This window comes from Sminthopsis crassicaudata, chromosome 4 (genome assembly GCF_048593235.1).
Source record: "Sminthopsis crassicaudata isolate SCR6 chromosome 4, ASM4859323v1, whole genome shotgun sequence".
NCBI classification, from domain to species: domain Eukaryota; kingdom Metazoa; phylum Chordata; class Mammalia; order Dasyuromorphia; family Dasyuridae; genus Sminthopsis; species Sminthopsis crassicaudata.
The window spans coordinates 37,961,609-37,985,753 of NC_133620.1; the positions used below are offsets into that span (position 1 = coordinate 37,961,609).

Sequence of the window (24,145 nt, forward strand, 5' to 3'; positions counted from 1 at the left end):
GCAATTCTTCTATACATATTAATTTTATTTCAGCATAAATGAGCACTGAGCACTGTATTTTGTCAAAGGCTTTTTCTGCAGATATTAATATACTGTGTACAATTTAAAAAATAGGTCTTCTTAATGGATTTTTAAAGTTTTCAATCAAAATTTTAAGTCATGTTTTATTATTTATCCATACAGTAATTCTATGTGTATTTGAAAATCCTTATTTTTCCATTAAATTCTCTTCATGAATTTGATGAATTTACTGTACCCTAAGATTTAGAGTTGGAGATCATCTAGCCCAGGTCTTCTTAAATTTGTTTCCATTCATTTTCGGCTGAGAAATTTTTATGGGACCCCAGATATATAGATATATAAGATAGATATACAAATCAAACACTTACTGATAAATCATAATTTCATGATCCCCACAAACAGTTACTAGACCCCATATAGGGTCTAGCCCAATCTTCTCCCCTCATTTTATCTCTGAAGAAGTTGAAGGCTCAAAGAAGTGAAGATATTCGTGCAAAGACTTACAGAGAATAGTCTAAAGACATAGTATTGGAATCCAGATTCTTTAACTTCACAAATTATTTTTATTTTAAACTTTATTCATATTCAATGGCCAGTTCTAATTTGTTTATCATTTTCTTGATTTATAATATTCTGATAATATGGAATTGAAATCTTCATTTATTATTGATTTATTCTAAAATTGTAAGCTTTTCTTTGCACCTCTGTAAATGTTAGACACTCTATAAATTGATTATTATTCATTTAGTCATAGCTATCATTGATATAGCACTGCACTATGTGATGTATCAATTATTTCACTGGATCCTCAAAATGACTCTGGAAGAAAAGTGCTATTATCTCCATTTATAAATGGGGAAATTGAGGCAGGCAGAGGTTAAGGGTCACACAGCTAGTAAGTGTCTGAGGTAGGTTTGAGCCTCATTCCAGGCCTAGTGCTTGCTCTACTGTGTGACCAGCTACTTCTGATTTATCATAATAATGTAACTGCTCCATTATTTGATAGGACTAAAGTCCTCTTGGGTTTTCAGAGGCTGTGTCACTGGAGTTAGTTTTAGCATTTAGCAGTTTTGTATCTGAAAGCTTTGAATGTGGCTTGTTGATGTTCTTTTTGTCACCCTTGGACTCATCCATCTTGACTGAGTGAGTACAGAGAGAATTATAAAGGGTCTCCAACGTTGCCTTTAGGTTTGATGTCACAGGTGGAAGCTATTTGGATAGGAAGTAGAAGGATGCATCCCTCTTTCCCCTAGATTGTTCTGCTTTGATAATCTTCAATGAATACCTTTCTTCTTTTGTGTGGTTATTTTGGTGTCTGCCTTTGCTGGCTTCATGCTGTGAAAAGATCCTCAGGAATCCTGGTTCCCTGGTAGATTTGAGGATATAGCAGATTTAGTAGTACAGTTTGTTCTCTTAAACTATTTCATTAATAGTCTCCTTGGCTGAAACACTTCCTTTGCTTTCCAAATAATTCTCATTTTCTTCATAAATGTCTGGTGGATTTACCAAAGAGAAGAACCATTTTAAAAGCTTTTAGCTTCTTACTTCAGATTAGCTACCATCTTATTTCTCAATTCCTATATTTCTGGAAGTCAAATAAAAACATGTAAAGGCAAATATATGAAAAATTAACTTTATTTACTAGCAAATAAACTAAGACATGAAAATATTATTATATTTTTATCTTATATACATTTTTACATGTTTAATCCATTTATTCATTTAATATTAAATGTATAATTTGCTTTAAGAATATTTGTGTCCAAAAGTACAATCAGTCCACAAGATTCAGAGAATTCCTTTATTTTGTGCTGATTTTTTCATAATTCCACCTTTAGTCTTGTTACCTTTTGTTCTTGTTCAGGATGCAGACTGTAATACCTGCAATGATGCAAATGCCTGCAACTGCGCCAACCACTGACAACACTATTGTTGAAATACTAACACCAGCCGGAACTTCTGGAACATATAGGGACGCTTGAGCTATGTTCGATATAGGTGATGTCAGGTTGGCTTTATCAACTGCCTTAATAGCAAAAAAGATGGTGGTGCCATTTTCTATTGCCAACTCTTCTGGTTCAAACACGAAGACTTCCTTGGAGTTAGCATCATTTGGAATGAAGTCACTAGTATTCACTTGGAGAGCAGTATCGAAATTTTCTCTTAGTTTGATGATATCTTTACTCATTCTTATAATGTAGTATTGAGCTAAAACAGAGAAGAGACTGTTGTTCAGGACCAGGACCGTAGGCCATCTTGGACACATAAAGGTATTCAGAGACCAGAAATAATCATGTGGAAAAACCAAACAAGAATCACTTGTTTCTAGGGAAGCTGAAACTTAAATGTCCCTAAGGAAGGGAATCCACCATGTCGATTTAGTAATAAACACTGGGAATCCCTTTGCAGGGGAATTTGATCCTAAGTGTTCAGGGAGTAGCACTAGATCTGGTCTTTGACCCATATGATTGATCAGAGGAAAGTTACCTTCTTATACTTCCGGGTAACATATAATGTTACATAAAGACATAACAAGAATGAATGGATTTGGATCTATGACTGTCTAGACAGCAGTTGTTAACTAGTGCTATTCCCAATGCCCTCATTACTCTTCAAAGTCATGTCTAAAGAAAGGCCTAGTAAAGATTGGAATTCTGGTCATCTGTGTCCTGTTCCCAGACCCTTCCCATGCACATGCTATGAATAAACTAAGGCCTACATCTCAGAATTATTTCCTTATCAGATTTTCAAGCTGAACTTTCGTTTTTCAGGGCTCAGTTAACTTAGATCTTTTCTGTTTCAGAGTTCCAGAATGATCTTTCCTCAAATCAGGTATTGCTGATTTAATCTTAAGAACTGGTTTAGAAATCACAATTTTCAGGATCTGTTAATTTTCTTTTTCTCTTAAGATCAATCCCTCATTTTGTATGTGTCTCCGTGTGTGTTATTGTTGTTTTCCCTTTTTTCACATTGCCAGTGAATCAAAACTGATTGGCACACTTACCTTGTCCCTCATCATAGTCATCCCCAGGGGCTGTCCAGGTCAGATTAATATGATCATCTTCAATATTAGCCTCCAGGTCAAAAATTCGACTTGGTGGAAATATATCTGGTATAGGGCCACTTGGAACATTTGTTAATGTAAATGAACCTCCTGAGGATGTTCTGCTGAAACTTAGATTATTTCCTTGAATTTCATCTTCACTAATTTCAGGCTTTGGTGGATTCATTTTGACTTCACCTGCATCAAGGGAAAGAAAAAGCACCAATAGCCTTGTCCTTGATACTCCATTCCACATAAATACATGGTCTGTGACCCCAACCGTTTGGGGTCTCTTCCCAACCTCAACAATGGGAAGCCTATTTGATGAGGGGAAATTCTCTTTGCTGAGGCAGCTCATTTCACTAGGGGAGAGCTCTAAGTGTTAGGAATTTTTTCTTTCTAACAACCCTATCTTTCTCTTTGAAACTTGTACCCACTGAGCTTGGTTCTGCAGTTAAGCAGTACAAATTTATTCTCTCCTCCTTGGGATATCCTTTTGACTACCTAACAGATAAGTCCCCTCTGCTTTGGGTTAACTAGCCATATCACCTTCAGTCAGTTCCATAACGTAGGAACAATCTTTACTTTGAGACTAAGACAGCACCACAGTTTTGTTATAGGAGGTTCCTTACCATTCTCTACCCATCCTGGTATATATAATGCTCCGTTCACTTGAGGTCTTGATCTTTGGGTGTTTGTTCCTCCCAGGGCTCTTACTTTTAAGCTGTATCGACCATTTGTTTTATAGGCTGTGAAATACCTTGAGTAGACACCATCATTCCTGTAAGCATCGGCTCCTATTTTGTAGAAACAAATTAAAAAGCAGTGTTATAATTAATGGACATATAAATTCTCAGAAATAAATTTGAACATCGGGAGATAATAGTGGATATTCCATGCGTGTATATATATATATATATATGTGCCACTTCTATACATGAGTACTTCAGAGTTCTCAAAGCTTATTAAAAACATGATTTCACTGCAATCTCCTAACAATTCTGTAAGGTAGATACTATAAGAGTGATAGAGTCAACTTAAACTAGAGGTAGCTGATCAATTTTTAATGGGATTGTTTTCAGCTTGGAAATATATGCAAATTGGGCCTTGATTTATTATTTGGTTGAATTCTTTAAGAACATAATGAAAATTAAACTTAGCAGTGTGTTATATGTTCTTTTCTCCGCCAGAGAGTTGGTTCTTAAAAATTTACCAGTACAATGCAGATGAAAGGTATTATTGTGCTTATTGTACAAATGAGGATACTGAAACTTCAACAAATATGCGTAAGAGGCAGAATTTGAAATCATGTCTCTTCCCTCTGTCTCAAACTCCAAATCTAATCATTTGTCAAGTCTTGTCAATTCCACCTACCTCTTTATCATCTCTTGCATCAGTCTGTTTTTCTCTACTCATGCAGACTCTACCCTAGTTCAGGAATTTCTATGATTATAATAGCCTCCTAATTGGTCTTCCTGTCTCTAGTCTCTGTTTCTGCTAATATTCCTAAAATATCTGAAAAGATGACCTTCCTATGCAAAAATCTACAACCACCCCCTATTACCTCTATCTAAATTCTGTCAGTCTTAAATCCCTCCCTAATCTGGCTCCCAACTATTCTTCATAGTATTATTTTCTATTACTCCTTTCATGTAACCTCCATTCCAGTCAGATTGGTAGGCTAACTTTGCCCTGTATACATCTTTAACCTCCTAATTCTCTGTCTTTGCTTAAGTGTTTCACTGGCCTGACATTTTTGGAATGCACTCCTTTCTCATCTCTGCTTCTGGGAATCCATGCTTCCTCCAAAGTTTAGCTCAGGTTCTGTCTCCTACACAAGGGCTTTCCAGATTCCCCTTGTTAGTTTCTTCCCTGTTTTCTCCCATACCCAAAGTACTTCAGATTGAACTTGTATAAAATTTGCATTTACCTCTCTGTTTACATGAGGTATTCATCCAGTCTGAATTTTAAGTTCCTTGAGCACAAGGATTGCTTACAGTTAGTTAATTTAGCTCCTAGCATTATGCCTTATCTTAGTAGGAATATAATAAGTGTCTCTCAAATCCACACATCTTTATTAATACTACACATAGTGATAAGAGGACTCTCCCCTTAATGTCCAGAAATTCCAAAAGGTAAAAAAGGCATCATTTGAAGTATGTCCACATAGTACATTCCCAAGAGGGGATGAATTGGGGACAGAGGCAAGGTGGTGCTGATGTTTGGTCAATATGAGCATTATCCTTCCTCCCAAAAATCATAGAAAAATTTGGGAGTCCCTGCTCTAAAATATTTCCCTATAGTCTAATGACTTAGAATTTGCCTTTTACCAAATACTTTTAAAATTTGTTTGATATTTGATAACACTCTTCTGTGGGTCCCTGTCCACTATGCTATGGAATCATCTCACCCCAAGGTGGATTCAGATCTAAGGGAGAGCTGTGTTTGCTAGTTTGTTTATAGATTATACACCTTCTCTAAGGCTAAAAGGTTCTTACCAGTCTTTGTAGGTCACTGGGGATCATTTATGTTTCCAGGTAAATAATCATCTTGTTTCTCAAGCCTAATGCTAACATTCATTCAATTCAATTCAGTAAGGTGGAGATATATTAACAAAAAGGAAATAGCTCTGTCCTCAAGATTATATCTAATTTGGCAGACAACTCAAAGCTAATAGTGTAAAGGCCAATACAAAGTATGTGCAAGGCAAATGCCAAATAAGTTGGTGGGGAGGAGATAGATTATAAAGGAAAGTAGCTATTAGGGAAAAATCTTGTGTAGGAGATGGAACCTGATTTGTGTTTTAAAGGTAGCTAAGGATTCCAAGAATCAGAGGTGATGAAGAATAGATTCCTTATTTAAGAAAAGGGGTAGGAAGGAAAACTTTTGAACAGGCCTAGAATTCCTTTCAAAGAGAATGAAGCCTGGCTTTCAGGGATCATGAGCTAGAAGAGATTTTTGATATCACTGAGTCCAGCTCCTTGCTTTACAGTTGTAGAAATGGATACTCAGCCAGATTGTGACTGCCCCAGATCACAAAGCAAATATGTTTCAAAGTGCTATTTTTCATTTTATTTTGTTAAGGTTACTCAAATATAAAAGTGATGAGCCTGAGTCTTCTCTTTCAGCATAAAAAGCTATTAATGATTTCTTGCCAAGAATGCTAATGAATATGGGTGCAAACATTTTCAAGGAAATTCTAACAAGGAGATTACAATATATCACAAAGATCAGACACTTCTTTCTTAAAAGAGAAAGAACCTTGAGGTTTTGTGGGAGAGAAGTTACCTGCACCATTATCCAGAAGATCCAGAGTCACTGTTGTTCCATCAGCTGATTCAATAAGAGCTGTTACATTGGCTCCTATAATAGGCAGGGATCCTTGGCGAACTTCTGCGTAAGCAATTATTGGACTAGGGAAGCTGCTGTTATCTTCATTCATTTTAGCATCCACTGTAATGGGAGGTACAGAAGGGTTTGCAGCACGAGAGTTTACTGTCATTGTTAGTGTCTGTGCACTTGACTTAAGACTGTAAGTCCAAATTCCATCCTGAAAAATCCAGTAGAAATTCATTAAAGCAAAATAGGATTAAGACCTGTTTTATTCTGGTATCCATTATCTATGTTAACCCATTATTTAATTTATATAAGTGAATTTAAAGAAAACTATTTGCTAGAAAGTTTGTATGGTTGTTTCTCTGGTCAGCTGTTATAGTCATTTCAATCCATTCTTGCCTATTAGTGTAGTATCCAGAGCTTTTCCTGGGGTATACATAATACCACTTACTATTGAATCCTTTGCTATGAAAAATGTGACCTGAAAGATATGCCCCTACCATAGTTTTATTTTCAGAAGGAAGATTTTGGCTGTTGGAAAACATGGGTTCTAAAATTCTGGATGGGGAAATAGTGTCATTAGTATGTTCACACCAATCAGAAATGGCTCTATAATTTCTCTGCCTGCTCTCATGACTTTTCTGTGTTCCAGCCCAGTTTCTGCCCTTCTGATACTTCTTTTTATTTTCTTTTTGCTGAGTCAATTGGGGTTAAGTGACTTGCCCAGGGTCACACAACAGCATTCTGATACTTCTTATAAGAGTTCTTTCTTGCTGCAGTGTAATTTTTTTAAAGCTTTTGCTTTTGTGACCAATTCATCACATTTCTAAGAGAATATATAGAATAAGAATGAGCTTTTTTCTATTATTAATAAAAAAACTATTGTCATTCAAAATAGTTAAAAAGTTATAATACTGAAAGTAAAGTCTTGACACCATTTTCTGAACATTTTAAGAAAACACAAGAGAAAAAGCTGATTTCTTACTGTAGCAGTGTCTGGTATTTGTAGATAAGCCATTTTGGAGTTTGTATCCACTGAAAAATTGGTGTATGTTTTCCCACTGGGATCTGAGACAGATATTTGGGGTTGTTTTGTTGTCCAAGTGAAAAGAAATAGTGTGTCATTGCCTACTGTGCTGTCAATAATAACTGTGCCATTCATCCACTCCCCATCCTTCAGAGTGGCTCCTTTACTCTCAAGCTGTTAAGAAAATAGAACAAAACATTTAGTGACTGGGTAGAAGAGTAAGTTATCAACAAATCATATCATATTTAATCTGAAGGACATATCAACGGATAAAAGACTATAAATTGCAGAGAAGGAACAAAAAGTTGCATTTTTTTCCACTGGTGTAGTGAGTTTCCTTAATTGGAAGTTCCCTGTAAAAATTACATGAGAGGCCCCTTCCCTATCCCTCTGGTTAGCATCCCCTAGGAGGTAGGATGGTTAGGAAAGGAGGTAAGTGTCATTTGTTATACAAATGTGCAAGAATGATATTGCTGGTTGTGAACTGATCCAGCCATTCTGGAGAGCAATTTGGAACTATGCCCAAAACGCTACACACTAGGCATACCCTTTGATCCAGCAGTGTTTCTACTGGGACTGAATAATTTATGATCTAGATATGTAATGGAACATTATTGTTCTATAAGAAATGATGAACAGGCTGATTTCAGAAAAACCTGGAAAGATTTATATTAACTGATGTTGAACGAAGTAAGCAGAATCAAGAGAACATTGTGCATAGTAACACAAGATTACATGATGATCAATTATGATGGACATTGCTCTTTACAACAATGAGGTGATTCAAGACAATTCCACCAGACTTGTGATGGGGCGAAACAACCAAATCCAGAGAGAGAACTGTGGGGATTGAGTGTGGATCAAAGCATAGTATTTTCACTTTTTTTGTTTGCTTGTTTGTTTGCTTTTGTGTGTGTGTGTGTGTGTGTGTGTGTGTGTGTGTGTGTGTGTTTGCATTCCAAAACACAAGGTTTTAGGAAGATCAATGTTGAAAACTATCTTTGCATACATTTTGGAAAAATTTTAAAAAGTATTAAAATAGTACAGAAAAAAGAATAATATTCCTGGTCCAAAGGATATAAAAAGATATGGCTATAATGAGATCCCTTATTTTTAGCTTAAGGCACTCCATTTTTTTCTACCCAACTTTTCTTCTAACTCAAATCTCCTCCATTCTGAGTGGGGAAAAAATAAAACTGTCATCTAAGGTAGGTTCTTGTTAAGTTCAGCTTTTTGATTTTGAGTCAGTTCTCAGCAATGAATTGGGTGGAAAGAATGTCTTGAAGAAAAGAACAAAAATTTAGAGCAGTCTCTGCCCATAAGGAGCTCATATTTTACTTAGGTAGCAACATCATTTAAAATGAGAGAAACTGTATGTGCAAGATAGATACACTAAAGTGGAAGATAATTTCAAAGGGAAGACATAAGCAGCTTCCAAATTCAGATTTCTTTCTATTGAACCACCCTGCCTCATGAGCATGGCCTGCCCTGGTTCTGTCATTCTTTTATTCCTCCTGACTAAGTCACTCTCATACTCACCACAGAGACTCATCTATGTCTTTCCATCTCTCCTTAAGCCTCCCATGGCTTCCTCTCACTCCCTCACTTATCTGAAAATCTTGCCTCATGTTTCACTGAAGAAAACTAAGGCCATTTGTTAAGAGCTCCCTTCCACTCCCCCTTCATTTCATGTCTCCCATATGCTTTCTACCATTGTCTCCTTCACCCATGTCCCACATGAAGAGGTGGCCCTTCTTCTTGCCAGGGCAAAACCCTCTCTATGGACAAGAAATCCAATTCCATTCTGTCTTCTATAGCAGTTTGTCATCAATTTCACACTTTCATTTATCTTCAGTCCCCTTGTCTGCTGAGCTCTTTGTCTGTTAACTGCCTGCTTTTATATTATAAAAATGCCCACACCCCCACTAGCCTCAAAAACACCTTTCATTTGATTTGTCCATCCCCACGAGCTAACATCCCATACCTCTCACTTTTTCAGCTAAGCTCCTTGAGAAGGCTTGCTACAAGAGCTGCTGCTTCTTCCTTTCTGCTCATTCTCTTCTTAACACTCTCCAGCCTGACTCTCAACATCAACATTCAACTGAAACTTCTCTCTCCAAAGTGGCCATAATGATGCTGATGCTCTCTTGCTGCCACTTCTAATGACCTCTCAACCCATGCCTTCCAGGTCTCTCTATAGCCACTGACACTGTTGATCAGCCTCTTTTTCCATGATATATTTTTTTCCTTTGGTATTCTGTGATACTGATCTCTTCCTGTTCACCTCATGTTATATATCTGACTGCTTCTTCCTAGTCTCCTTTGTGGAGTTTCCATCCAGGTCATACCTGGTAATCATGCATTATAAAGCTATATCCTGGATGGTTTTCTTTTCTCTTTTATGCCATTTAACTTAGTGATCTCATTGGCTTCCATAGATTCAACTCTTATCTTTAAGCTGATGATTTTCAATTCAATTTATCCAGTCCTAATCTCTATGCAGACCTTCAGACTTGTCACCTTGACTGCTTTCTATCTCAAATGGGTTGTGCCTTTGATATTTTAAATTCAATATATTTAAACTGAACTCATTACCTTTTTTCCCAATCTCCCCACGTTGTAATTTCCCTATTACTATGAAGGGCCACACCATCCTTCCAATCACCCAGGCTTGCACCTTTAGTGTCATCCTCAATTCCTTATTCTCTCTCAACTTCTGGCCACTTTTTCCTTTATAACATCTCTGGTTCATGGTAGGCATTTAATATATGCTTATTAAACCTAAATGTAACATGCCATTTCTTCTCCAGCTCATTGAAGCAAACATGGTCAGGAGACTTGCCCGAGATTACACAGCTAATATCTGAATCCAGATTGGAACCCACAAAGAGGAATCTTTTTGACTTCAGAGCTGGCATTTCAGTCACTATTCCACCTAGTACCCTCTTAGGAATCTTTGAAAAACCTCAGGCTTAGATTCAGATGCCCTCAAGGTGTTAAAACATCATGGATTTGTAGAGAAATCATGAGATCACTGGAGATCCATAGAGAGACCCATTAAAGAAGTAGTCTTTAATGGTCAGAGAGTAGCATGGTGAGGGGAGAAGGACATGGAAATATGCAAAGAGAGACCACTACTGATAGTGAGATGCATAAAATCAATGTCTGTATCCTCTAGAAAGAGCCATGAGGATTAGACAACTTTCTCAAAGTTGGGTAAAGAGCTTGCTTCATATATCAGTAGGGCAGTTAGAGCATCAGGTGAATCAGCAATGTGATGATTGCTGCATTCTTTTTCGTTTCAAAAACTTAAATAAGAATGGATAGCTATTGGAAATGCTCACTGTCTAGAGGCAGCTAGGTGTCATAGTCAATATAGCCCTAGTCTTGGAGTCAGAAAGAGAGACCTGAATTCAAATTTGCTCTCTAGCACTTATTAGCCATGTGATTCTGCGTAAGCTCTGCAGTGGAAGAATGCTAGATGTTGAGTCAGAGAACTAAAGTTCATATCTCATCATGGCCTCCATGACCTGCTTGACCTTGGCCAGATCCATTTACCTCAGTTTCTCCACTTTTAAAATGTGTGGCTTGGAGTGGATGATTCTGGGGTCCCTTCCTACTAAATATCTATGACGCATGATGTTATGAACCTTAAAGTCCTTCTAAACTCTAAATCTCTCATAGAAGCATGCTGTCTGTCCTCTTCTATAAAACACAATCATGGGAAATGAGAAATTGAAACTTACCTGGATGGATCTTTGGGTGATCATTCCATTTCCTGATGAGAAGGCACTGAAGGCATCAATGAGACCATTGTTTAGGGCATTGTCCGTAGCAGCTCTGTGCTTACCACCTGAAGTAGCATTACATCATCAGAAGTTAAATAATCAGCACTCATTAGAGAGAAATTAACGGTTTTAATTTAAAAAGTTATTTTTTCATAAAGTTTTATATTGCTTTATAAACTTCAGGCAGCCTACAGCTAGTTAAGTAAACAGCCTCATTCTAAGAGGGCAGTGTAAAATTTTCCAGTTTTAAGTTGTATTAATTATATATTATACAATAATTAAAGTCTTATTTATCTGGAAAAGAACTAAAGCTTGAAAGAGATAAGAAAGACTGATGAGGAGCCACATGAGTGTCACAGAATCCATGATCTAAACCAGTTCACGTATTTCATTCTAACTAGAAAGTTCACTCATTCTCCAATGATGGTGACAGGCATTGATTGACTCAAGAGAATCAAGTCCTACTTTATTCCATATCTATTGGTTATTTCTCCTTGTCAGGGATGTGATTTGGTCTTTAGCTTAGGAATAACTCATCAGATCTTGTTGACATCTTTGTGTCCATGGCTCATTTTCTTCCTCACCCCCAAGTAAACTGTTAAGTTATTGTTGGCAGTAACTACTATTTTTCATCTAGCACAGTGTTAAATGGAATGGGCTCTGAAAAAGTGGTTGCTGATTTGGTTCCTTGGAATTAATTATTTCTATCATGATCTTTGAAAAATCCCAGAGACTGTAAAGGTATGAATGACCATTTGTGTGGATATGGGTTGAACTAGATTGTCATTGATAGATGTCAAAGATCAGTTTTGAGATGCTGTAATTCTGTCATTGGATAGATAGCCTTTGAGACTTGTTTTAGGGAAAAAATCATCACAGAACAAGCATAAGGGACACATCTCTCTCTTTCTGAATGTGTAGCTCAGTGTGATGTCAGATGACATACACTAAGGCTGCTGTTGTTTTTTTTAAAGTCTCTCCAACTTAGAAGACACAAGTATATATGTGTATGTATGTATGCACAATACATATTTATATAAAGAACACCTTTTATTTATACTTCATTTACCATTTGTTATAACATTCCAATGAATATGGTGTAGTGGAAGAATGCTGGATGTTGAGTCAGAGAACTAAAGTTCCTATCTCATCATGGCTCCCATGACCTGCTTGACCATGAGTAGGTCCATTTACCTCAGTTTCTTCACCTTTAAAATGTGTGGTTTGTTTAAATTCGCACTGAGTTACCCTTTTAAATGTCCCTATCCTATCTCTAGGAACATCATCTTCCTCCAATTTACTTCAGTCCTGAACCTCATATTTCATATGTCTTACTGGCCCCAGACACTCTTCCCACTGTCTGATTGGAGGGAGTGGAGAATGGAGGGCAGAAGGTGGAGAGCAGAGAGCTCCTTTGCAAGTTTCCATTTCAGCAAGATGCTCAAGCCAGTCATCTCTTCATTTCCCACCATTCCTCTGAACTCTATCTTTCTTGTTCTGGGTGTCCATCTCTCTTCCCCATTTCAGCTTCTTTTTGGGTGTTATTTCCCCCATCTTCATGAGATGTGAGCTACTTGAAGGCAGACTTTCTTCTGCCTTTCTTTGTGTCTCCAGCACTTAGCTCAGAACATGGGTAGACACTTGAATGTTTATGGACTGATATTCCAGAGCTTATTGCCCACATCTATAGTCTTCAGAAAACCCTAATTACCGGTAGATTTTAGAGGAGAACTCTAGGGGAGGTTCCCATAGAAATAATCTGCCTACTAAAGAAACAATTCCTGCAGGTTATCTTTTACCTGTCATCTTTGACAGCTCCTCCAGGGCTTTGTCTGCATTACATTCCAAAGCGACTGTATGGATAATGGCTCCACTTTCTTTTACTTCATTGAAACATGTGCTGATAGTATTGTCTTCTCCATCAGTCAGAAGGACAATCTCTGAACCATCAGTTGAGAATTTCTTTCTGATTGCCTGAAAGCAGAAATTCATGCCAGACATTAGTAAGCAAACTCAGGGTTGCCAGATAACCTCAAGTGAGTGGAACTGACCAGGAAATAAAGAAGCAATAAAGGACAAAATCTAAGAACCTCAAGAACATCTTCCTCTCCTGAAATTTTCAAATGAAAAGGTCAACTTTCAGAAACTCATCCCAAACCATTTTTCTCTTTCTTTAATGCAGGATAATTTATCACAGCTGCCACTGTCATTTGGAACCAGAGCTGTTCCGGAAAAACTGAGTGACCCTGATTCTGTACACTGGTATTTCTTCTCAGTCAGGATATCTGTTCTTTTTGGCTCTGGAACATAGACAGGTGAATAGGTAAACACAAAGGAAGGAATTGCTTCTGGTTGCTTTGTTATTACTAGGGGGAAAGGAGTTAAAGGGGAGGAAATTTATGAATCTTAGAAGAGACAAGTTATAGTAAAGAGAGCAATGGCTTTGGGATCTAAGGCTTTCAGAAGCTCAATTTCCTCATCTGTAAAAGGATTTCTCTGGTTTCTTCCAGCTTTCATATTATGTTCCTTTGTTCCCCTTCACCTATTTTTTTTCTAAACCTCTTCACAATAAAAAGTGTTCTCCACAGAAGCTCTGGGAAATGATGCTCTACTTCAGTTGCCAAAATAGACACTTAGAAACTAAGGCATGACTAATGGCACTCACTTCAGGGGAAATTATACAAATCCTGGGGTAGAAACTCCTTTCACTAAATCAGATGATGTCTTAGGAAATCACAGCTAAAAAGTTCCAGCAGCAGAATTTGAATCCGGGTTTTTTCTCTGTATTCTGTTTGTGAAACAATGCTAGCTTTTCAGGAGACACATTCTAATTCTTCAATGGATCTGGAATTTCATCTTTGTGAGCATCCTCTCCAATCATGTCAATCACGGCCCACCATCCTTGGCTGTCCCACATGAGGCAGCTAGGTAGGATAGTGGATGGAACTGGACTTAAGTTCAAATCTGACCTTCCTAGATATGTGATCCAGGCCATGTTGTTGTACTTCAGTGTGCCTCACTTTTTTCTTCTGTAAAATGTATAGTATAATGTCACCTACTTCCTTGGGTTTTTGTGAAGCTCAAATAAGATAATGTTTGTAAAATACTTCTAGCATGTAGTAGTCATTTAAGACATGCTTATTACCCTACCTACCTGTATCAACCTTATCTATGTTCTTCTACTTGTTACCACAAGTATACATTAATGTACTAGAGATTTTCTTGAGTTCTTGGAACATTGGGATGATACCAGGGGAACACAAGGGTTCTATCCCTTACAGTGTCTGTATGACCAGGGTAGTTGATCATAATAATGAATGGCATTTAGGTAGTGCTTTTAAGTTTTCAAAACACTTTATGTTTAGGATCTAATTTGAGCTTCCCATTGATACCACAAAGTAAGTACTTGTGGTGCTTTTATTAGAATCTCCATTTTACAAGTTGGGAAATTGAAGCAGAGAGTGGCTGAATGACTTGCCTAGATTCCTGTGGTGTCAGAAGAAGGGATATGGACACAGGTTTTCTACACTCTAAGACCAATACTCTATTCACTATCCCTCATTATCTCTTATGAAAAATGTTCTGCAATAGAAAGCAATATATTAATTGGACAAAGACATTTTTTTTTGCAAAAGGAGCCCTACTCTATATATTGCCATTCTTTGAAATTGTTCAAAAAAAGCAAACACTACAGACTTGATGATTTATGTCTGACCACAATCTATTATACTTCCACAACCTCATGTAAGTCACTCTTCCTGACCCTGCTTTTTTGGTACTGTGTTCTCTTAATCTTAAGGCTTCTCAGATGTCCCTATCCAGTTCTCAGCAATCTCTGGCCCCCTTGCCCTTCCACTGTTGCCTTTCTGTTCCTCTCCAACACTCACCAAATGTCAACATCACTGCCTATGCTCCTGAACAATGGAGAACTGGTACAGGAAGCCCAGAATCAGTGATTCCCCTATAATTTCCCTAAGAATATCTACCACATGCATTCCAATCAGTCCTTTGCTATACTGGTTGCAATTATCCTTTCTTGATTCTTCTCTAGCATGTCCCTTACAACATCTATTCCAACAATTTTCCTAACTCTTTGAGACACCAAGTTCTCTTCCATATCCCAGCACATGACATCATCTTTTACTTTGCTGAAAAACTGAAATTATCAGACGCATTCTCTGGTCTCTCATTCATCTCCTTCCTCCTATATGAAAGGAAATAGCAGTGCTGTCATGTCAAAGCCAATTTCTTCACATTGACCCTTCCCTTTCCTTTACTCCAGGACCTTGTTCCATTGACCCTCCTTGCTTTCCCTCTTACATATCCTGTCTTCCTCTTTATGAATTTCTTCTACCATTCCTACAAACATGAATAAGTATTTTATACAATGTAAATTAACTTGACCCTGAATACAGGTTCAAACTCTCTCTTTTTTCCCCCTTCTGTCTTAAATTTAGTGCCCTTGTATACTAATTATGTCCTAACTGAGTTCCATATGTTCTCTATTAAAGCATGTAGTTATAAAATTATCCATGTCCTCTTAGTCCTTATGCTTGTTGACCATTATCTCATTCTTTTTATATAAAAATTAGTCACACAAATACTTAATATATCTAATCCCCAACCCACTAACTTGCCATTTATTTTCTATCTTCCTTATTCATAAAACAAAGCAGTTAGATTGCATGATCACTAAGATAGTTCTATAATTTTGTTCTTTATCAAATGGAGTTGTATTTTTTTCCCCCCCTGAGGCTGGGGTTAAGTGACTTGCCCAGGGTCACACGGCTAGGAAGTGTTAAATGTCTGAGGCCAGATTTGAACTCTGGTCCTCCTGAAAGCAGGGCTGGTGCTCTATCAACTGCACCATCTAGCTGCCCCCCTGGAGTTGTGTTTAGATAGTATTAGTGCAAAATGTAGAAAGTCCTCCATAATGACAGTCAAATGATCAGTTCGTCGTTCTTTGGCTGTGCTGTATCTTTCTCCTAAATGGATTGTCTCCGGTTTCCTAATCAACAGAGCTAGAAATGTCTGCCTTTCACAGAATGGAGCCAAGATTGAACATCATTGCTCCTGGTTGTCTTAGATGTTTTTGATGCATTCAATGCATTTCATTCTATATCATACCCAGTAACTTTCTCATTGGTTTTACAATTGCACAGCCAATATAGCCTAGAGTAATATAAGTTTAGAACTAAAAGTAACTTCAAAAGTCAGCAATCCCCTTCCTCTCCTTCTACAGATGAAGAAGCTGAAGCCTACAAAAATTGTGTTCTTTCCAGGTCACACAACTAGAAAGTTCCTGAAGAAGAATTTGAATTTGGTTCCTCAAGTTGATTGTTCTATCCATTCTAGACACTTGTTACCTTGTAGGAGTGACTTGAATTCAGATCTTCCTGCTTGTAAGGCTGACTTTCTTCCTTTCATACATTAAGTACTTAATATTTGTTGGGCTGAATTTAATTAGGATTTGTCCATGTCACCATTTGTTGATATTCTTTCCCCTCCCTAGACATACCTTCACTTTTTAGACGTATCAAATGTATACTAGAAAATAGGTACGTGATGACCTTTCAGAATAGAAATTCATTTAAAATATTCACTACAAGAGAGACAGTAGAGGGGAGATTATTTCACCGTAAATGCTGCTCTGAGTCCAGAACAGATGGATGTTCCCCCGGAAGCAACGCCAGGTAACTTTGTAATGAGTGTGTTCCTCTGAGCATCAGTCTCTATCTGTATCAGGTCACTTTGAATAGCAGCTGCACTGTCAAATGTGATCATTCCAACCCAGGATCCTTTTTCAATGATTTGAAGCAGGAAGAGTTTTGAGGCTTGTTTCAGCCGATTTAGCCGGTCCCCACCCTGAATGAAAACACAAATCAAATTGGCAAGTGGTTATCTCCAAGCAAGCTATAGTAGAATGGGCTCAGCCCATATATGGAACTCTAGAGGCTCTGGGTACTATGGTGAAAACTCTGGGTTCTCAAGGGCTAGACCAGCTGAACATAAGCTCTAGACTATTCTTCTAGGCTAGAAAGGATTTGAGGGTGTGCTTCAGGAGAGGCCCTATTTCCTATCTGAAGACAAGGCCACCTTTATTTGGAGAAGCACATCACAAGGTGATCATGGGGCCAGTTTCAGTCACCATAATGCTCAAAGCTTAAGTGGTAGAAGTGTTTGTCTCTGCATTGAGGGGCCCTCAACAAACTAGCAGATTCTCAATACATTGAAACATGGGATTTTGAGTGGGATCATGATTGTAAATGGGTTAATGTTTGGCTTAAGATGAAAGAAGTGCTATTTCTTTTGAAATAGCTACCACCACCAGAGATGAGCTACCATGTGGATGGCATAGATCTGCGATTTCTTTGGCACAGGGCACTCCCAGATGAATTAACTCTATCAAAGCAGGCTGGCACGTTCTCTGCAACTTATACTTTCAAAGAATTGCCTATGCAGTACATGCCAGATATGGGAACTAAGACCAGATCTTCCTGATTCAGAGAACAGTTTTCCATCCACTTTACCATATTTTTTCTTAATAAATCATTTTTCATCAAGGAAACTAATGGAATTTTTGCCAGGACTACTAGGCTATTTTAATGACTGGGGAATGGTATAGTACAGTAGAGTGCTGACAACATTAATGAAGTTGTAAGTATTTTACAGCATGTAATCTGAGCTGCATTTTTAGGTAGGATGTTTGATGCCTTTGTACAATCATCAACAAAGGATCTAAATATGAAGTCATACAAAGTGGATTGGGTAGTTTGACTAAGGGGACTCTAGATGTTCATGGATGGGAAGGGTACTGTAGAACAATTTCTGCATTTAGTCACTCTGACAATTAAAATGTCATGCTGATTAAGGGACATTCACTATAAATAAAGATTCATGGAGAAAGAGCAGGGGAGGGAGTATGAATATGAGGGCTTAAAGGGAAACTCAGTGAAAGAATTCCTTGCTTCTTAGTTCCTCTTAAAACCATGAGATCAGTTTAATTTCCAACAATCCCACAATTTTATGAGTCCCTTTTATATTCCAATCCCAGGAGAATGGAACGCATTTGGCTTACCCCCATGCTTCCAGACTTATCCAGAACTAAGCACAAGATTCTTTCTCTGATCTGCTTTAATGAGAAGCTGGGTTTTGGTGGTTGTGCTGCTGTCATAGGAGTGGATGTCTTGTAGTCTTCTGAATCTTGGATCACTTCCCATGTGCTCCGGAGGTTGCACTTCCGGTTTTGAGCATTTGGAGCATCTTTGTTATGGTTCTCTTTTCTACAAAATTCAACCACCTGAAAAAAAATTCATGATAAATAAAGAAATTATAAACAAGGGATTCTCAAACTGGGTCTATGAACTAGATTTTGAAAAGACATTTTTACATTATTTTGATTATGATTTGTTTTGCTTGTCATCCTGGGTTTTATTTTATTTTATTCATTTTATACATTTCAAACCTGATTATTGGAAGAATTCCAAAAGCTTCACCAGAGTACTAAAGGATTCATAACACAAAAAGAGGGCTTTCTTTAAACCATAAATATGATAAATCTAACTAGCAACTCAATGATGATTTAAGGAAGAGAACTAACTCATTTGAAAAACTCTTCATGACTCTTGGGATTCTAGTCTTTCCCCTTTCACTATCTTAATCAAGGCATTTAACCTGAGTGTCCTCACTGGCAAAGTGAAGAAGTTGGAGTAGATAAGTAGGTCTTGTGATTCATTTACACTTAAAAATTGAGGACCCTTCCTCCTTAGAGCTTTTGTTTATGTCACTGTTACCTATTTATATTTACCGTATTAAATATTAAAATGTTTTAGTATTATTATGACAAAGGGAGGAACCTCCAGTAATGTCTCTGGGATTGCAGGTCAAGTGTGCAGTAATCAATTCTAAGAGGCTGTGAAGAGCCAATTGTTGAATTTTCATCATGATCATTTATCGTCGGTAAATGCTAAAAGTAAGGGCTAGGTTTATTGTTTCGATGAGTATCTAGGGGCAATCCATGCCCTTGGAAACCAGATTATGAAATATTCAATGAAAGAAATATATTTTCAAACCAAGTTTGTATCGGGTTCTAGAATCTTTCTGTGTGGATTGTTGGCTCATTTATGTTTGAGTTTGATACTGGTCACAATGCAGTTAATATTTAAATGTATCATGCATATATACACATATACATATATATATTCATATACATACATATATATTATATATATGTGTATATATATATATATATATATATAAATAAATTTTTTTCAGTGAGCCAGCTGTTAAACATTTACCAGCATACTCTTGTCCACATTGTTCCCCAGTCTACAATTTGAGGATTGGATTAGGTGATTTCCAGGTTTTCTTTCAACTAGATTCTTCTCTGAGTATAAGGTTCTGAGCTTGAGTTTATGAGCACTTGCAACATGAAAAGACACTGACTGAAACCTTGATTTGTGTGAGCACTTCCAAGATGAAGAAACAATGACAAAGACAGCTAGATCATGGAAACATATCATGCAGCTGAATTTCAGCAGAATATGTGACAAAGTTTCTTTGTGAAGACATTGAAGAAATGTAGAAAGAATAATCACATAGGCAGTTAGGTTCAGCCCTGGTTGACTGATTCTAGAAATAGTGATTAATATAGTAATACAAAGGTATGATAAATGGCAGGCTTTGTTTAGTGGAATGCCACAAGGATATTTCCTTGGCCTTGCTCTATTAATTTTTTCATCAGTGACTTGGATGATGGCATAAAGAATATTTGTGTCTGATATTCAGATGTCTTAAAACTGGATTGGATAGCTAATACATCAAGTGGCTGCATCAACACAACAGGCTTAAGCAGGGAGTGAGGTAAAGCACAGAATGTGCCAAGAAGTGGAGTCCTTCCCCTGGGTTCAACAACCACAAGTACAGAATGGGGAGATGTGTCGATATAGAAGTTCATAAAGAGCATTTATCAGTCACCTGCTAGATACCATGCTAAGCCCTCCACAATTACGATTTCATTTGATCCTTAATAATCTTGGGAGGCAAGAACAGTTATTATTCCATTTTACATATAAGGAAGCTGACTTTCCCAGGGTCACATAGATGGGAAGTGTCTACAGGTGGATTGAATCCACGTCTTTCTGAGTCCAAACCCAGACTGTAATATACCACAACACCTTGTTGCTTCAATGAGAAATGTCTTGTCTGTCTGTATGTATGTACACACACATATAGGTTTATGTATAAGAATAACAGAAAGTAAAACATTAAAAAGGATATTAAAAAGGATTATTAAGGATGTATTGACATCACCACCCCCACCTTACTTCCAAGAAAACATTCTCTGCAAAGCCCCAACTTTATTTATTTTAAGAATTTAAGGGGTTTTTAGTGAAACCTAAACTTAAAGAGAAGAAGCCAGAGCACATGTGTGAGATAGTGGGGTTATAAGAAGACTGGAAGAGTGAAAGTGGGGTTCCCTTTGCTGCCTTCCCTTTTAGTGAGACATAAAGGCTCACTATGGGACTATTCAGCACAAGGGACGTGCCTCAGGTCATCCAGACAGATGTTCTGACAGAGCTTGTGAAGAGCAAGACCATTGAACTACTAGTGGGACCATGTAACACTCAAATCAATTCTCCAAATCTGGTTCTTCATGTGGAATGGAAATGATGGTTATAGCTAATAAGGCCATTCAAATAGTCAAATTAGAAGGTAGGGGATAGTGTTTCGCGATGTATAACACTAATAAATCTTGCTCTTAGCATTAGAATACATTGTGTCTTCTGTTTAGAACCAATGATACAAATACTTACAGAATCAATGCTTTGCATGAACATGATGGAGGCTTTCTCATTTTGAACTCTGTCAGGTATGAATAAACACTCTTTTTGAAACTTTCCTGTGTTTGGATCTGTCCTGCATGATCTGATGGAACAACTACCTCCGGAACATACGTTTACCTTATTTGTACCAGTGATAGCATCAGAACATCTGAAAACATATTAAGATTAGATTTTAAGAACATTAATTCATTTAAAACTACTCCAACCCATGTGTATCTCCAATGTTATTACATTAATTATCTCTTCATCAACAAAAGTGTGTATCAGGAATCCCATTTAGGTAGTAAAGTCTCAGGTAGCAAGGAAGAATCATTTCTATTTGACATCAAACTCTTGCAGAGAATTTCAGGCCTTTTGGAACTATTCCAATGCTAGCCTTTCTGGAGGGAGTTGGTACCAGGTCTGGTTAACTGGTATCCTTGACAGTGCTGCTCACAGGGATGGGCTCCAACTTCTTATTGTCATCTCCATGGGAATTAAGAGGGACTCCTTATTCTCAGCAACTAAAGGTAGGAGCTCAGTATTTTCACTGCTATCATGTAGGGCAGCTCAAATGCTTTATCTCTATTCCTAAAAATCTAATATGCTTTCTATTGATCTTTTTTATAAGTTTCAGTCATTCCTTAGATGAAAAATATTCAACCGAATACGTCTCAGGGACTTCTGGCCCAGCTATGCATGTAGAAGAAACAAGGGTACTATAAAGACTCATGTCCCTCCCAATTATCCTGCATTTACTTCACAAATATTTTGTGTTTATATTTACATGAGTACATGTTCCCCCCAAGGTCTTGGAGAGCCAAGATCCTTTCATTTTTCTCTTTGTGTCCCTAGCACCTAGGACAGCACCAAAAACAGAGCAAGTGTTTCTGCAAAGGTTATGGATTAATTGACTTTTTGTTAATCCAATAGGGAGAACAAAGTAGATTTCCTGCAGGAACAGGAAGAGAGCAGGTGTAGCCCACCCAAGGAAGGATATCTGCATTTTCCTTCCTTGAGAGTTGTTATTACTCACTGTACTTAAGCACTGAGAAGTAATAGAATATTGCTTGTGCTTCCTCCCCAAATCATTCACTACACTGAGAAATGGACTAATTGTCCATGAGAAGAAAGAGGGAATGGACCAGGTAGGTCATTTGGTGCAGTGAAAGTGTGGTATTCCAACATTTGGAGGGATTTTTCTGTCTCTGCTTGTCAGAGTGTACAGCTGATATCCAGAAGAAACAACAAGGACATATACTGTCTTTCTCTAGCTAGCTTGTCCCTGAGGCCATGTTTGCAAGTCTCTGTGTTCCAAACAAATGTTGCAACTCTAAAGAGTTAGTCTATGATAACTGTGTGCTTCAGATTCAGAAAAATTTCTGTGCTTTCATATAACTGCCTCTGCTTTGAAGGATGTTGGGATAGGAGCCTGCCAAATATTATCTAAGGATGGTAATAGTGAAATTGTATTGTCACATATAGATGAAAAGAAAAATAATCCTGATAACTGAAATATTTTAAAAATTAACTCGAGAAGATGCTTTCAGTCTAATGTGGGTTTCAAAAAGTTAAAAGAAGATTATCATACTTTACTGGTACATTTTTTCCATTAAGCTTGTAGAAAGGTTCCTCTTCATTGTATTCCTCAAACACTCCCCACCGCAAATGGGCCCATTCATGAACTAAGATTTTACCTGTGGGAATATATTTGAAATGCAAAAATACAGTTACTTCTACCTCAGCAGTGCTGTGAGTATTCCTTCAGATCTATGTGGGCATTCCATTGATCCCTGCAGTTTGCATCCTGGTTTGCATCCTTTCTTCTCCTGTGAAATTCTTATTCAAGATTTCCCACAGATCACCTGTAGATAAATTGTTCAGTACCCAGAGGCCTTTTTTGCTAGAACTTTTCAATTTCATATTCAAGCCAGATAGGTGTTGTGTTATGTGTTGTCAAGGCCTGTTGATTTCTCCTTAGAAACATCTTTTGTATATGACTCCTCTCTTCTGTTGCTGTCATCCCTCTTCCCCCTCCCCAGGCCTTCACCATCCCTTATGTGCACTATTGCAATAAACTGCGGTGGATCTGCTTGCCTCAGATCTCCCCCAGTCCAATCCAACCTCTAATCAGCCACTAAAATGATTTCCCTAAAACTCAGGTCTCATCATGAATGATAATTCATGTCCCACATCCTTCCCTCTCATCCCCATGTCCTATTAAGTCTTTATCACTCCCAGGATCATATTCAAAGCCTTTTGTACTCTAACCATTTCCTATCTTTCCAATATTCTTATGCTTTACTCCTCAATACTTTTCAGCCCAGCCTTCCAAGGTAGCTTTCATTCTATTCTTCAAATAGCCTTGGGGCTAATTGACCAATAAAACAGTCTGTCTCTTGGCTCCAGGCATTTTCTCTGGCTTTTCTTAATACTTAAAATGTTCTCCCTCTTCTGCTCTGACTAATGACCTCTATGTCTCCCTTTAAATCCCAGTTAAAATTCTACCTTTTATAGGAAGTCTATCCCAATCCCCCTAACTCTTCTGCCTTCCTTCTGTTTAATGTATCCTGTATATAACTTGTTTGTACATATTTACTAGCTGTTTTTCTCATTAGATTGTAAATTCCTTGAGAGAAGAGGCCTTTTTTATATCCTCAGGGCTTAGTACAATTCCTAGGATATAGTAGGTATTTATTAAGATCAATCTAGGAGAAACTGTGGCCTGACTTGGTGTGGCGATCAACTATCCTGAGTGTCAGGAAATACATACCTTTCTTTTTGCTATAATTATATTTCCAACACAACCCTACCTACCTAATCTCCCCAAACTGCCCCATTCTATCATCTCCTTGTGCTGTTCAAGCTCCTATCCTTCCCTTTTCTGAACTGGGTGTCTACATCTTCTAAGCAGTTATAAACTAAATTGACTCCCAAACATCATTGGAAAAATTGTTCACACTTCCTAATTTCTCCATTTGGGGACAATGATAGTGAATAAGAGCCCTACCTCCCCCTCTTTTGTTTTTTGGTGGCCCAGAATCCACCAGAGTGAGATTGGAGCACTGTTGTTTTGCCTTGAATATATGAAACATCAGTTTTTCTT

The 24,145-nt window shown here is 37.6% G+C and overlaps 1 protein-coding gene across 1 annotated transcript in view; it reads right to left on the reverse strand.

Moving 5' to 3' along the window:
• Positions 1–1,640: 1,640 nt before the first annotated feature.
• Positions 1,641–24,145, reverse strand: part of LOC141541820 (calcium-activated chloride channel regulator 1-like) — a 30,053-nt gene continuing 7,548 nt past the window's right edge. Inside the window, exons 4-14 of the mRNA XM_074266323.1 lie at positions 22,631–22,736; positions 21,031–21,208; positions 18,294–18,515; positions 16,853–17,080; positions 13,015–13,189; positions 11,174–11,280; positions 7,386–7,601; positions 6,353–6,614; positions 3,697–3,861; positions 3,026–3,262; positions 1,641–2,229 (exon numbers count right to left, since the gene is read on the reverse strand). Coding sequence (XP_074122424.1) covers positions 1,865–2,229; positions 3,026–3,262; positions 3,697–3,861; positions 6,353–6,614; positions 7,386–7,601; positions 11,174–11,280; positions 13,015–13,189; positions 16,853–17,080; positions 18,294–18,515; positions 21,031–21,208; positions 22,631–22,736 — 2,261 coding nt within the window. The 3' untranslated portion in view covers positions 1,641–1,864. The remainder of the gene's footprint in view (positions 2,230–3,025; positions 3,263–3,696; positions 3,862–6,352; positions 6,615–7,385; positions 7,602–11,173; positions 11,281–13,014; positions 13,190–16,852; positions 17,081–18,293; positions 18,516–21,030; positions 21,209–22,630; positions 22,737–24,145) is intronic.